The sequence below is a fragment of the Anguilla rostrata genome, chromosome 10 (genome assembly GCF_018555375.3).
Source record: "Anguilla rostrata isolate EN2019 chromosome 10, ASM1855537v3, whole genome shotgun sequence".
In the NCBI taxonomy this organism is placed as follows: Eukaryota; Metazoa; Chordata; class Actinopteri; order Anguilliformes; family Anguillidae; genus Anguilla; species Anguilla rostrata.
The window spans coordinates 27,038,909-27,054,231 of NC_057942.1; the positions used below are offsets into that span (position 1 = coordinate 27,038,909).

At 53.2% G+C, this 15,323-nt stretch overlaps 1 protein-coding gene across 1 annotated transcript; it reads left to right on the forward strand.

Moving 5' to 3' along the window:
* The first annotated feature begins 209 nt into the window (after positions 1–209).
* Positions 210–7,390, forward strand: LOC135233723 (basic salivary proline-rich protein 4-like). The gene is made up of 7 exons (XM_064297521.1): positions 210–294; positions 1,470–1,735; positions 2,746–2,809; positions 3,511–3,761; positions 5,214–5,338; positions 5,979–6,199; positions 7,275–7,390. Exons 1-7 carry the CDS (start codon positions 210–212, stop codon positions 7,388–7,390), a joined length of 1,128 nt encoding a protein of 375 aa, XP_064153591.1.
* The last annotated feature ends 7,933 nt before the right edge of the window (positions 7,391–15,323 follow it).

The following is a 15,323-nucleotide window of genomic DNA, read 5'->3' on the forward strand; positions in this document are numbered from 1 at the left end:
ATTACTAACCTACAAACAAACAAACATGAATTACTAATACTAAATATAGCCTTTAAATAAAATGTGAAAATATAAATAACCATTTACAACATTATGGCAACGAAAATATCAGTTGAGGGGGTGGGGTTGGATGGGGTGAGAAAAGAGACCCAACAATAATGAACAACAATAATCTGCTGGTATAAAGGGGTTTTCCAGCTCTTCCAAAAATGGTCTTTGTTGTTGTTGGTTGGCTCATGGGGGAGATGCTGGATGTTGAGAGGTCTGGCCTTGCTGGTAGAAGGGTGTGGAGTGGTATGGGTGAAATGCTGTATGACTAGTATATGGCTACTGTGGGCTTGCTCTTGGGACAGCCGGTGGGGCTGGTGTGGAAAGCTGTCCCTGGTCTTCTAACTCTGCTAGATATGTTATTATGTGAATTTGGGCCTGGGCCTGGGTCCCACGGGACAGCCTGTTTAATCTGGGCACTAAACTGAGGGCAAAATAATACATTTTCTCACCTGGTGTGGGGACATGTGGTGGAGCAGTAGTTGTGGGTTGACTTATAATGTCCAATAGCTGTTGCTCTGCATTTGTGGGAGAAATGGATGCCCTTCTCCTCTCCCGTCTTGGTCTGTTTTCCTGTGCAGATGACTCTGTTATCAGAGCTTGCACTCGGGGGTGGGGGGTGGGGGTGGGGGACCTTTGGGATGTAAATGGCAGGGTGGGGCTAGTAGCCCTCTGTAGAGAAGGGAGTGGAGTTGCAGGTCTTGAGATCAGTCCTGATGGTCCTGCCTCCACATCCTCTTCCATGGCACTCAAATCCAGTGCCTCCTGTACATCCTCCAGAGGCTGCAGTGTATTTCTTGAGCTAAAATAATTAATAGTAGATGTCAGTATAATAACCAGGTACCAAGTCCATTAAAAACATGAATCCCTGTAGGTAAAACACACATTTTGACTAACTTTACATACAATTCAAAAACAGTAATGGTTTTGTTGGTTTCAGAACTATGCTTATTCAGTATGTCTAGCCTATAAATGAAGTAACAAAGCATACTAACCTTCTGGGCTGCACATGAGGTAGTAGGAAAGACAGAACTTTGTCATATTTCCATTCCTTGATGGAGCCACCAGCAGAGCCACTTGGCAGATTTTTTTGCTTTTTGTATTTGACAAATGCATCCCGGAGCACCTTCCACCGCTTGCATTCATCAACTGTGGGGGAAAAAAAAAACATTTATTAAAATAACATAATAAAAATGACACTTTTTCCTTTTTTACACAGGTTCCTAGGAACAGCAGAAAGCTTCACAAGCCTTGCCTTCCAATATCGGCTTGGGAGGAGCACTGTTGCTGATGCTGTACACATGACCTGCTGGTCAATTGAGAGGCAGATGATGGCAACTCACTTCCCTAGGCCAACGGAAGAGATGTGGAAAGCCGTTGCCTCAAAATTCTGGTCCAATGGGACTTCCCAAACTGCCTAGGTGCCATTGATGGCAAACGTGATCATAGCAGCACCGTAAGTCTGTTCTTCAACTACAAGAAGATATTCTCCATTGTTCTTCTTGCACTGGTAGATGCTGAGTACCGCTTCAAATTTGTCCAGGTGGGGGACTTCGGAAGAGCAAGCGATGGTGGAGTGTACTCTAGCTCTGCGCTCAGAAGAGGTATGGAGGCCAAAACTTTGGATGTGCCTGCAGACAGCCCTTTACCAGGGTCGGGTGTACAGGGTCCCATGTCATACACCATGGTGGGGGATGCTGCATTCCCCCTTAAGACCTACTTAATGAGGCCATTTGTCATGTTCCGGTGTTCCTGTCTGCGTTTTCCCTGTTGGGCCGCCAGATGGCGGCACTTCTGTTTTGTGTCCTGTTCCCCCCCCTGTTAATTGTATTATTGGTTGTCTCGTTATCCCATCATTGTTCCCACCTGTGTCTTGTTATCCCCTCCTTCTGGTTTGATTGTTTTTTGAGTTCACCTGTGTCTTGTCACCCCCCTGTCTATTTAAGTTCTCTGTTCCCTTGACTCGGGTGCTGGTTCCTTGTGTTTGTTGCCTATTAATGTTCAGACCATTTATACCTGCCTGCGTTTTTTTTACCTGTTTGTGTTTGTTCCCGAGTTGTGTTTGTTCCCGATTTGCGTTTCCTCAGACCATTATACCTGCCTGCGTTTTTTACCTGTTTGTGTTTGTTTCCTGACCGTATTATACCTGCCTGTTTTGTTTGACCTGCCCTTGTGCTCTGTTTGACCTGCCCTTGTCCTCTACCTGCCTGTGTTCTACCCTGCCCATGTTTGTGAGTTCCTCTTGTTTTCTGTTTTATTTAGATATTTTTTGAGTTTGTGTTTTTGCCCTTCGTGTCCTTTCTGTTCCCTGTTTGTTTGCCTTATTTAGATTTTTTGAGTTTGTGTTTTTGCCCTTCGTGTCCTTTTCTGTTCCCTGTGTGTTTGCCTTTCTGTAAGTAAAGTCTTTGTTAATTTTCTCCCTTTTGAGTTTCGTGTTTTTTCCACTCTGCGCCTGGGTCCCAGCACCCGTACCGTCACAGAAGGAACCAGCCAGTTTGGGACCCAGCAGAGGTTTTTTTTTTTTTTTTTTTTTTGTTTAAAATGCCATCGGGGTGGTGGGAGCTTGAACCTCCCAGTGCCCGGGGCGGGCGGTCGCGGAGGCGCCGTGGTCGGGCTGCCTCCCGGTCGGCCAGACCTCCAGCTGATCAGCCGGCGGATCCTGACCCTTTTGAGGGTCTCGGCTTGCAATCTTCCCAGGGTCCGGCCCGCGGGGGTCCCGCCGGTCCCGTCCGGCTGCCCAGCCGGGTTCCCTACAGCTGTGGTCTGTGTTCCTGTCCCCTGCCCAGCCCCGAGTGCCGGAGGGACCTTCACGGCCTGCTCTGCCCCGAGTGCCGGAGGGACCTTCACGGCCTGCTCTGCCCCGAGTCCGGAGGGACCTTCACGGCCTGCTCTGCCCCGAGTGCCGGAGGGGCCTTCACGGCCTGCTCTGCCTCAAGTCCCGGAGCGGCCTTCACGGCCTGCTCTGCCTCAAGTCCCGGAGCGGCCTTCACGGCCTGCTCTGCCTCAAGTCCCGGAGCGGCCTTCACGGCCTGCTCTGCCTCAAGTCCCGGAGCGGCCATCACGGCCTGCTCTGCCTCAAGTCCCGACGGCCCCACGATCCGCCTCGAGCCCCGGAGAGGCTCCCAGATCCGCCTCGAGCCCCGGAGAGGCCCCAGATCCGCCTCGAGCCCCGGAGAGGCCCCAGATCCGCCTCGAGCCCCGGAGAGGGCTCCCAGATCCGCCTCGAGCCCCGGAGAGGCCCCAGAGCCGCCTCGAGCCCCGGAGAGGCCCCGGAGAGCCGCCTCGAGCCCCGGAGAGGCCCCCAGAGCCGCCTCGAGCCCGGAGGGCCCGAGGGCCCCGGAGAGGCCCCCAGAGCCGCCTCGAGCCCCGGAGAGGCCCCCAGAGCCGCCTCGAGCCCCGGAGAGACCCCCAGAGCCGCCTCGAGCCCCGGAGAGACCCCCAGAGCCGCCTCGAGCCCCGGAGAGCCCCCAGAGCCGCCTCGAGCCCCGGAGAGGCCCCCAGAGCCGCCTCGAGCCCACGGAGCGAGGCCCCCAGAGCCGCCTCGAGCCCCGGAGAGGCCCCCAGAGCCGCCTCGAGCCCCGGAGAGGCCCCCAGAGCCGCCTCGAGCCCCGGAGAGGCCCCCAGCCGCCTCAGCCCGGAGGCCCCAGACCGCCTCCAGCCCCGGAGGCCTCGCCTGCTCTGACCCTTCCGTGGAGGCCGCCTGCTACACTCAAGTTTCGGGCTGTACTTGTGCCTCGAGCCCCGGGGGGGCCTCCGGAGCCGCCTCAAGCCCCAGGGGAGCCTCCGCAGCCGCCTCGAGTCCCGGGGGGGCCTCCGGAGCGTCCAGAGCTCCGGAGAGGCCTCCAGAGCCGTCCAGAGCCCCGGAGAGGACAACGGTCCCATGTGTTGTCCCGCTGGGGCCGCCGCAGACTGCTCTGGCCGCCCCGCAGGCTAAGCCGCCTGCCTTGCCCCCTGGCGTTCGTGCTCCCCCTGGCGTTCGTGCTCCCCCTGGCGTTCGTGCTCCCCCTGGCGTTCGTTCTCCCCCTAGCGTTCGTGCTCCCCCTAGTGTTCTCGCGCCCCCCAGTGTCCGTTCTTCCCCTAGTGTTCTTGCTCTCCCTAGTGTCCACACCTTGCCCCCTGGCGTTCGTGCTCCCCCTGGCGTTCGTGCTCCCCCTAGTGTTCTCGCGCCCCCCAGTGTCCGTTCTTTCCCTAGTGTTCTCGCTCCCCCTAGTGTCCACACCTTGCCCCCTGGCGTTCGTGCTTCCCCTGGCGTTCATGCTTCCCCTGGCGTTCGTGCTCCCCCTGGCGTTTGTGCTTCCCCTAGTGTTCTCACGCCCCCCAGTGTCCGTTTTTTCCCTAGTGTTCTCGCTCCCCCTAGTGTCCACACCTTGCCCCCTGGCGTTCGTGCTTCCCCTGGCGTTCGTGCTTCCCCTAGTGTTCTCGCTCCCCCTGGCGTTCGTGCTCCCCCTGGCGTTCGTGCTCCCCCTGGCGTTCGTTCTCCCCCTAGCGTTCGTGCTCTCCCTAGTGTTCTCGCGCCCCCCAGTGTCCGTTCTTTCCCTAGTGTTCTCGCTCCCCCTAGTGTTCGCCCTTCCCCCAGTGATCGTCTCTCCCCCGGTGTCGGTCCTTCCCCCAGTGATCGTCCCTTCCCCGGAGTCCGTCCTCCCCCCAGTGGTCGTCCCTCTCCTGGTCTCGTCGCTCCCCCTGGTGTCCATTCTCCCTTTGGTGTTCGTCCTCCCAACCGTGTGTCCGTGTGTTCCCCGGCCCCCCTGTCTAATTGTCTGCCCGCCTGTTTGTCTGTTGGTCTACCCGTATGTGTGTCAGCCAGTTTGTTGGCCTGTTTGTCTGCCCCCCAAGCCGTCAGCCCATCGGCCAACGTGTTTGCCCGCCTGTCTGCCTGTCTGTCAGTGTGCCAGTCCGCGTGTGTTTTGTCTTGTTTGCCTGTGTGTCAGTCCCTATGTCAGTTGTTGGGCTCCCCCCTCGCCTTCCCTGTCTGCCTGTCCCTTTGTGTGTCCGTCGGTGTCGCCGTGTGCCTCCCCGCCTGCTTGTCCCTGTGTCTGTCCTTGTAGGTCTCCCGATTGTGCCAGTATCTGGCAGTCTGTTTCCCCCTCAGTCTTGTCCAACCCAGTCCAGTGTTGTCGTGCCCCGTCTCAGTCCTGTCCTGTATGTCTGCCTTGCCCCTGTCCAAGTCCCCCCCTGGTTTCCTGAGTCCCTGTGTCGCCCGAGTGCGAGCCCTGAATTTCCCTGTGTCGCCCGGAGTGCGAGCCCTGAATTTCCCCGTGTCGCCCGGAGTGCGGGCCCTGAATTTCCCCGTGTCGCCCGGAGTGCGGGCCCTGAGTTTCCCCCTGTCTATTTAAGTTCTCTGTTCCCTTGACTCGGGTGCTGGTTCCTTGTGTTTGTTGCCTATTAATGTTCAGACCATTTATACCTGCCTGCGTTTTTTTTACCTGTTTGTGTTTGTTCCCGAGTTGTGTTTGTTCCCGATTTGCGTTTCCTCAGACCATTATACCTGCCTGCGTTTTTTACCTGTTTGTGTTTGTTTCCTGACCGTATTATACCTGCCTGTTTTGTTTGACCTGCCCTTGTGCTCTGTTTGACCTGCCCTTGTCCTCTACCTGCCTGTGTTCTACCCTGCCCATGTTTGTGAGTTCCTCTTGTTTTCTGTTTTATTTAGATATTTTTTGAGTTTGTGTTTTTGCCCTTCGTGTCCTTTCTGTTCCCTGTTTGTTTGCCTTATTTAGATTTTTTGAGTTTGTGTTTTTGCCCTTCGTGTCCTTTTCTGTTCCCTGTGTGTTTGCCTTTCTGTAAGTAAAGTCTTTGTTAATTTTCTCCCTTTTGAGTTTCGTGTTTTTTCCACTCTGCGCCTGGGTCCCAGCACCCGGACCGTCACAGAAGGAACCAGCCAGTTTGGGACCCAGCAGAGGTTTTTTTTTTTTTTTTTTTTTTTGTTTAAGATGCCATCGGGGTGGTGGGAGCTTCAACCACCCAGTGCCCGGGGCGGGCGGTCGCGGAGGCGCCGTGGTCGGGCTGCCTCCCGGTCGGCCAGACCTCCAGCTGATCAGCCGGCGGATCCTGACCCTTTTGAGGGGTCTCGGCTTGCAATCTTCCCAGGGTCCGGCCCGCGGGGGTCCCGCCGGTCCCGTCCGGCTGCCCAGCCGGGTTCCCTACAGCTGTGGTCTGTGTTCCTGTCCCCTGCCCAGCCCCGAGTGCCGGAGGGACCTTCACGGCCTGCTCTGCCCCGAGTGCCGGAGGGACCTTCACGGCCTGCTCTGCCCCGAGTTCCGGAGGGACCTTCACGGCCTGCTCTGCCCCGAGTGCCGGAGGGGCCTTCACGGCCTGCTCTGCCTCAAGTCCCGGAGCGGCCTTCACGGCCTGCTCTGCCTCAAGTCCCGGAGCGGCCTTCACGGCCTGCTCTGCCTCAAGTCCCGGAGCGGCCTTCACGGCCTGCTCTGCCTCAAGTCCCGGAGCGGCCATCACGGCCTGCTCTGCCTCAAGTCCCGGAGGGGCCCCCAGATCCGCCTCGAGCCCCGGAGAGGCTCCCAGATCCGCCTCGAGCCCCGGAGAGGCTCCCAGATCCGCCTCGAGCCCCGGAGAGGCTCCCAGATCCGCCTCGAGCCCCGGAGAGGCTCCCAGATCCGCCTCGAGCCCCGGAGAGGACCCCAGAGCCGCCTCGAGCCCCGGAGAGGGCCCCAGAGCCGCCTCGAGCCCCGGAGAGGCCCCCAGAGCCGCCTCGAGCCCCGGAGAGGGCCCCGGAGAGGGCCCCGGAGAGGCCCCCAGAGCCGCCTCGAGCCCCGGAGAGGCCCCCAGAGCCGCCTCGAGCCCCGGAGAGACCCCCAGAGCCGCCTCGAGCCCCGGAGAGACCCCCAGAGCCGCCTCGAGCCCCGGAGAGACCCCCAGAGCCGCCTCGAGCCCCGGAGAGGCCCCCAGAGCCGCCTCGAGCCCCGGAGAGGCCCCCAGAGCCGCCTCGAGCCCCGGAGAGGCCCCCAGAGCCGCCTCGAGCCCCGGAGAGGCCCTCAGAGCCGCCTCGAGCCCCGGAGAGGCCCCCAGAGCCGCCTCGAGCCCCGGAGAGGCCCCCAGAGCCGCCTCCAGCCCCGGAGGCCTCGCCTGCTCTGACCCTTCCGTGGAGGCCGCCTGCTACACTCAAGTTTCGGGCTGTACTTGTGCCTCGAGCCCCGGGGGGGCCTCCGGAGCCGCCTCAAGCCCCAGGGGAGCCTCCGCAGCCGCCTCGAGTCCCGGGGGGGCCTCCGGAGCCGTCCAGAGCTCCGGAGAGGCCTCCAGAGCCGTCCAGAGCCCCGGAGAGGACAACGGTCCCATGTGTTGTCCCGCTGGGGCCGCCGCAGACTGCTCTGGCCGCCCCGCAGGCTAAGCCGCCTGCCTTGCCCCCTGGCGTTCGTGCTCCCCCTGGCGTTCGTGCTCCCCCTGGCGTTCGTGCTCCCCCTGGCGTTCGTTCTCCCCCTAGCGTTCGTGCTCCCCCTAGTGTTCTCGCGCCCCCCAGTGTCCGTTCTTCCCCTAGTGTTCTTGCTCTCCCTAGTGTCCACACCTTGCCCCCTGGCGTTCGTGCTCCCCTGGCGTTCGTGCTCCCCCTAGTGTTCTCGCGCCCCCCAGTGTCCGTTCTTTCCCTAGTGTTCTCGCTCCCCCTAGTGTCCACACCTTGCCCCCTGGCGTTCGTGCTTCCCCTGGCGTTCATGCTTCCCCTGGCGTTCGTGCTCCCCCTGGCGTTTGTGCTTCCCCTAGTGTTCTCACGCCCCCCAGTGTCCGTTTTTTCCCTAGTGTTCTCGCTCCCCCTAGTGTCCACACCTTGCCCCCTGGCGTTCGTGCTTCCCCTGGCGTTCGTGCTTCCCCTAGTGTTCTCGCTCCCCCTGGCGTTCGTGCTCCCCCTGGCGTTCGTGCTCCCCCTGGCGTTCGTTCTCCCCCTAGCGTTCGTGCTCTCCCTAGTGTTCTCGCGCCCCCCAGTGTCCGTTCTTTCCCTAGTGTTCTCGCTCCCCTAGTGTTCGCCCTTCCCCCAGTGATCGTCTCTCCCCCGGTGTCGGTCCTTCCCCCAGTGATCGTCCCTTCCCCGGAGTCCGTCCTCCCCCCAGTGGTCGTCCCTCTCCTGGTCTCGTCGCTCCCCCTGGTGTCCATTCTCCCTTTGGTGTTCGTCCTCCCAACCGTGTGTCCGTGTGTTCCCCGGCCCCCCTGTCTAATTGTCTGCCCGCCTGTTTGTCTGTTGGTCTACCCGTATGTGTGTCAGCCAGTTTGTTGGCCTGTTTGTCTGCCCCCCAAGCCGTCAGCCCATCGGCCAACGTGTTTGCCCGCCTGTCTGCCTGTCTGTCAGTGTGCCAGTCCGCGTGTGTTTTGTCTTGTTTGCCTGTGTGTCAGTCCCTATGTCAGTTGTTGGGCTCCCCCCTCGCCTTCCCTGTCTGCCTGTCCCTTTGTGTGTCCGTCGGTGTCGCCGTGTGCCTCCCCGCCTGCTTGTCCCTGTGTCTGTCCTTGTAGGTCTCCCGATTGTGCCAGTATCTGGCAGTCTGTTTCCCCCTCAGTCTTGTCCAACCCAGTCCAGTGTTGTCGTGCCCCGTCTCAGTCCTGTCCTGTATGTCTGCCTTGCCCCTGTCCAAGTCCCCCCCTGGTTTCCTGAGTCCCTGTGTCGCCCGAGTGCGGGCCCTGAATTTCCCTGTGTCGCCCGGAGTGCGAGCCCTGAATTTCCCCGTGTCGCCCGGAGTGCGGGCCCTGAATTTCCCCGTGTCGCCCGGAGTGCGGGCCCTGAGTTTCCCCCGTGTCGCCCGATGTGCGGGCCCTGAGTTTCCCCCGTGTCGCCCGATGTGCGGGCCCTGAGTTTCCCCGAGTCCTGCCCAGCCCTGAGTCTCCCCGTGTCGCCCGGGTCCTGCCCAGCCCTGAGTCTCCCCGTGTTGCCCGGGTCCTGTCCAGTCCCGAGTCCTGTTCCCCCGTCCGAGTCCAGTCCCGAGTCCTGCGTCCCGTTCCAGTCCCGAGTCCCGTCCTGTTCCTGTCCAGTCCTGTTTCTGCCCTGAGTCCAGTCCAGCCCCGAGTCTTGTTCTTGTTTTGTTCCTGTCCTGTCCAGTCCAGCCCTGAGTCTTGTCCTGTTCCTACCCCAGTTCTGTGTCCAGTCCCTGTTCCTGTCTGAGTCCTGTTCCCCCGTCAGAGTCCGGTCCAGAGTCTTGTTCCCGTGTTCTGTCCCTGTTCTTGTCTTGTCCAGTCCTAAGTCCTGTCTCCAGCCCCCACCCTCTGTTGACTCCCTCCCCGGGTCGGCCTCCTGGGACGTCAGGAGCCGTCCCTTGGGGGGGGGGTACTGTCATGTTCCGGTGTTCCTGTCTGCGTTTTCCCTGTTGGGCCGCCAGATGGCGGCACTTCTGTTTTGTGTCCTGTTCCCCCCCCTGTTAATTGTATTATTGGTTGTCTCGTTATCCCATCATTGTTCCCACCTGTGTCTTGTTATCCCCTCCTTCTGGTTTGATTGTTTTTTGAGTTCACCTGTGTCTTGTCACCCCCCTGTCTATTTAAGTTCTCTGTTCCCTTGACTCGGGTGCTGGTTCCTTGTGTTTGTTGCCTATTAATGTTCAGACCATTTATACCTGCCTGCGTTTTTTTTACCTGTTTGTGTTTGTTCCCGAGTTGTGTTTGTTCCCGATTTGCGTTTCCTCAGACCATTATACCTGTTTGTGTTTGTTTCCTGACCGTATTATACCTGCCTGTTTTGTTTGACCTGCCCTTGTGCTCTGTTTGACCTGCCCTTGTCCTCTACCTGCCTGTGTTCTACCCTGCCCATGTTTGTGAGTTCCTCTTGTTTTCTGTTTTATTTAGATATTTTTTGAGTTTGTGTTTTTGCCCTTCGTGTCCTTTCTGTTCCCTGTTTGTTTGCCTTATTTAGATTTTTTGAGTTTGTGTTTTTGCCCTTCGTGTCCTTTTCTGTTCCCTGTGTGTTTGCCTTTCTGTAAGTAAAGTCTTTGTTAATTTTCTCCCTTTTGAGTTTCGTGTTTTTTCCACTCTGCGCCTGGGTCCCAGCACCCGGACCGTCACACCATTTCCTGGGAACCATATCCCAAGATGAAGAAGGATTTTTAATTACCGACTGTCCCGGGCTAGGATGGTGGTTAAGTGTGCCTTCGGCATACTTTCAGCAAGATGGAGGGTGCTGCACACTAGGATCAACATGAAGCCAGAAAATGTTGACTCTGCGGTCATGGCAACGTGCATCTTGCACAACTACCTGCTAACCCCATCTCAAAACTAAATGTGGCTGGATGAGGCTGAACAAAGAGGGGACACACTACCACCAGTTCAAAACATTGGTGGAAACAGGGGAAGCAGAGATGCATATGATGTGCGTGAGAAGCTCAGAGCATTTTTCAGCTCCCCTGAGGGCGAAGTGTCCTGGCAGGACCAAATGGTGTAGGGCTCAATACCTATCACACAAGAGTAGGGTTTTAAGTCAAGTCACCAAGAGTGGTTTAGTATAGAAATGACAACGTTGCAAATATTAGTTAGTTATTACTACAACTTAATTTGAAAGTAGCCTAGCTTACTCATTTAAAATTTGTTGTGAAGGCTTTAAATAAATACTTGCATGTAATCTCTCACTGTTTCCATTTATTAATAGAATCAATTAAATGTTGAACTATGGTAATAACACAACTGTTTGCACATAATAACAGCTAGCATAAAAATATTTGTGTTCCATCCTCCATCAACATTTAGTGGAGGGACTTTGCTTTGGTGTGGAAGGGAAGATTCTTTTACATTGGAGGGGATAGTGAGAAACTTTCAGGTGTGTGGGGGATGGTAATAGGCTTTAAGGAGGAGGGGGACAACTGGGTCCTTTAACATAGTCTGTCATGACGGTGAAAAAAACAACAATCTTTTACATAGCTCAAAGTAGGCACAGAAAGAAATAACAACTGTGTATAGCCTCTATATATAGGCCTATTTATAAAGACGCATTAAAAAACAGCTATCTCTTTGCTGAAATATTAGCTAAGTTACTTAACTGGGGTGAAAAACGATATGCTTTAAGAAGGAGGGGGAGGAGGGGGACAACTGGGCCCATGACGGTAAAAAAAAACAAACATATATAGGCCTATATATAAAGACACAGTAAAAAACAGCTATGTCTCTGCTCAAACATTTATCTGGGGTGAAAGACTACATGTCATGCATCACAAAATATATATAATATATATAAACTTATATATATATATATATATAAACTTACCATCTGAACCAACAGCTGAGGCAACTGCATCCCATGCTTTTTCCTTTTTTATATTATCTTTATAATATGTATTCTGTGGGTCATAGAGCTCTTTGTGATTTTTACCTCCACAATGAGTTTGATGTCATCCAACATTGATGAGCGGTCCAAACAGTGAAGAGTTGTAACCAGAAAGCAGTCAGATAAAGCCTAGACATTGAAACTATAGTGAAAGGTGTCAGTTATGTAATGTTGCTGGTATGATGTCAGTATGACTATCAACAGATCTTTTCACTGTCTATTTTTGCTGAGGCGCGGTTCTCACACGTGAAAGATCCACACTCCACGCTGAAACTCTAGATGACGCGCCGCTGCAGCGAGGCTCGAGCCGCGCCTCAGACGCGCATCTCACGCAGGCTGTGTGGCTGCTATAACTTGTTGACATGGGCGCCGAAATTAAAAGCAAGAGGTTCCGCGACCGTAACGCACAGGTGAGGTAAGCGGTGTGGCACGGGCTTAAGAGACACACAAGTTTCGGCACAGTTTTATTCTTTTACGCAATGAATTGGATTCTGCTGTAGTTAATTTAGCATATCTAAGATTGCAAGTAAACATGAAAGCAGTCAAATTAAAACTTGAAATGCAGTATCATTCACAATTTTATTTATTTGTTTATTAACCTTTATTTAACCAGGAAAAGTCTCATTGAGATTAAAAATCTCTTTTACAAGAGCGTCCTGGCCAAGACAGGCAGCAGCACAATTAACAGGGTTGCAGACATAACAACATAACAATGAAATTGTACCAATAAGTTCACAGACCATTTCTGATCATTTTCCAGGATTTTTTGCCCAATTACTCCTATAGGCAGCTTAGGTGGCTTGAAAAACCATTTAGGTGAAAAACCCTTTTTTGATAGTTTTTTTTTTTTTTTTTTTTTTTTTTTAATTAAGTTTTTTTTTGCCCTCAGGAACTTTTCATCTTAGTTTTTTTTTTTTTTTTTACAATAATAACCTTGTTGGGAACTTCTGTAATTAATTTCATTTATTGATAAGTGATTTATAATTATATAGATATAAAGACCTACAAATGCACAGCAAAACCAATTTAGAAATGGAGTATTTGTTGCTTTTGGATTACTTGGCTAATCGTGCCTTGGAGCGACAACACGTCTTTAGGGACCATGCATATGAGGCACAGATACATTTGCAGAGACCAATGAATGGCTGATGTTTACACATGACCCTGCTGGTGGAATGCTTCTTATAGATTGCTAGGGTGCTTCCTTAGCAAATCAATATGAAAAGTCACGTACATTCAATTTATGAACAAGTAACATTTGTATTCTGATACACCAGGAATACGCACAAAATTGAAGGTCTCCCCATGAAATGGGTGCAACTTCCATTCGCAATTGGTCATCACATAATCTTTGCTCCATTTGTACATATCCCAATGTATACCTTTAATCAAGGGCTCAAGACCTGGAGTGTTTCTCAATGTCTATTCTGTTCTTGCTCTTGTAAACTCATGTAACATAATATTAAATGGCCCAAGTTCTGTCCTTGTGAACTTCAATTGCAAACTTCAAATGAAGGAATACCTTTGAGAACCAGATGTACCCTCGGTCACCATTTTAGGTGCGAGTCCTATCCAATTAAGTGAGGTTTGTGGCTTACTTCCTCGTGGCTAACCCCCAAATTTTCTCAAGGGAAGAAGTCTGCAACATGGCCGATTTGACAAGCTCAGATTAAGGGCTTGATATTAACTTTTTGCCCCACCACCCACTATTGCTACTGGTTTCCCAAAGTCACTAGCCACTCATTTTATTTGAACAGAAACCAAATAGCTATCCAACCTGAGTAAACTGTGTGTGTGAGACAGAGTGAGCACAGAAATCTAAGAAATCTAAAACGCTATCTTTAACAAAGCATGCGCAAAGCATGCGCATCAAGATCATTTAAATGACAATGATGTTAGCCAGCTTAGACATGCCCAGGCTACAATTTAGGCCAAAAGTTTACATACACCTAATTTTTCACAACTCCACACATTTCATGTTACCATACCACTGGCGGACTGGTGCCCCCATAGTTGAAAAAGCTTTGCTAAAGTGCCCTCTAGAGTGCCGAAAACGAGAGGAAGTGCCCTATTGGCTGCCCTTCACATTGGAAAAAAAGATTGAGTGCCCTCTAGGGTGACCCTTCATGCAATAAATTATGATGATGTGTCAAGAAAACAAGAAAATTCGATAACGTGTCTTAATGAGTGCCCTTCTAGTGGAGAAAACGTGATGCAGTGCCCTATAAGGTGCCCTTACAATGGTCTAAACTTGATGTTCCCTATGGGTGCCCTTCCAATGGAAAAGGGTGCCGTTATGAAGTACCCTCTATGCCGCCCGTACATGACAGTGTCCCAAAGGGTGCCCTTTCCAGTAGAGAAAATGGGATGCATAGGGTATAGGGTTCTCCTACAGGTGAGAAAACATCATGAAGTGCCCAATTAGGTGCTCTTCTAATGGAGAAGTGCCCCTCCAGTCGATAAAATGTGATGCAGTGCTGTAAAGGGTGTCCCTACATGCATGAGAATGTGGAGAAGTTTCCTAATGGATGCCCCACCAGTGGAGAAAATGTGATGTGGTGCCATATAGGTGCCCTTACAATGAGATAAACTTGAGGTTCCCTACAGGTGTCTTTCTGATGAAAAAAACTCATGAAGTGCCCTCTTAGATGCCCTTCCAAGTGAGAAAATATGATGCATCATATCTGTGGTGTGGGGATGGCTGGTTTAAGCAGCCACACCTGCCCTGGGTCAAGCTAATTAGTGGCTACACCTGTGCGTAGTGAGGTAATCACTGCGCACAGTTTAAATCTGCCATCCCCACCCACACAGGGGAGCCTCTCTGTCATGACAGTGTTTAAGATCTGCTCCTTTGGCTGTACCATCTTGCCAAACCCTTGCAAATAAATGTGGACTATTTGAACATCTTCTCCCTGTGTCTCTGTGCTGGAGGGCCCCTTGGAAAGCCACTTCGGTGGCCTGTGGCAGGCGTGCTTGCCACAATATCTTTTTGCGCGCGGGTGGGGCCCCATGTCATGCAGTAGGTGCCCTTTTTATTTTTTCGCCCCTGCCCTTCAAACAGCCTGAGTCCGCCACCGTACCATACCATTTCCCGTGTTAAGTCAATTAGGGTATCTACTTATTTCCATAAGAGGTAATTTCAAAATTGGGATGGCAGGTATGCCATCCAGCCAAGTTACAGCTTGGTGGGGCATGCCCTATACCTATACAGCACAGAGTTTGGCACTTTTCTGGGTTCCCCACAGAAATAACCACAACAGCCACAGACTCTCAGTCTTTAAAAACATTAATTTCTGTACATTCTGACCCAATTTCAACAGACAGAATTCATAAACACCTACACATGTCCATACAATAAAGCCCCAAACCAAGGGGATTTTGCGTTCTCCTTTTTGCTCCCAGAAATAGTCCTAGCCCACAAAGAATATGTCTCCCCATTGGTCATTTTACGTTACGTTTCAAGCAATAAAAACATCGAATACAAACACAAAATGATCGTATATTCAAGTGCGCACATTTAAAAGAGTACGACTTCGCATCTCTGCTGTTCGGTCCTTTGCTTCAGTCATGACGGCTCGATTCACAGCCTGCGATGCAGACGTAGCTTCCATCGCTTGTTGCTGATGTTCCGGCAGGCTGCGGAGAGCTTGGTGTTGCGACTCCTGCATCTGTGCTAGCTTCTTCACCATCTGCACTAGTGGAGAGCTTTCCATGGTCGGAGACTCCTCTGTCCCGGGTTAGGCACCAAATATGTCACACGCCATGATTACCCTGGAAGGGACAGAAGAGCTGGACACAGGGAGATGCGGAAATTCCGGATATCTCTGACGTTTTATTGCGAGTGAGAGAGAGAGCAATCAGCAAAACACAAACAAAAAACCTTCGCCCATCACCCTCACGGGATCTGAGCAAAACAATAAACTAAAACAAAGACAAAATAAATGAAATTATACGGGTCACTTTTCAGCTGCATACGTCGTACGGGCTCTCCCTCTCTGTCGCAGGGGATCCCCGGCCTCAGACCCCTACTGTGGAA

What these genes read in the sequence shown, in the direction of transcription:
- LOC135233723 (XM_064297521.1), top strand. Translation starts at nt 210, where the DNA reads ATGGTCTTTGTTGTTGTTGGTTGGCTCATGGGGGAGATGCTGGATGTT. An exon ending in GTCCCATGTCATACACCATG is followed by an intron (nt 1,736 to 2,745) that starts GTGGGGGATGCT and finishes CAATCTTCCCAG; the next exon opens with GGTCCGGCCCGCGGGGGTCC. An exon ending in CCGGGTTCCCTACAGCTGTG is followed by an intron (nt 2,810 to 3,510) that starts GTCTGTGTTCCT and finishes CGAGCCCCGGAG; the next exon opens with AGCCCCCAGAGCCGCCTCGA.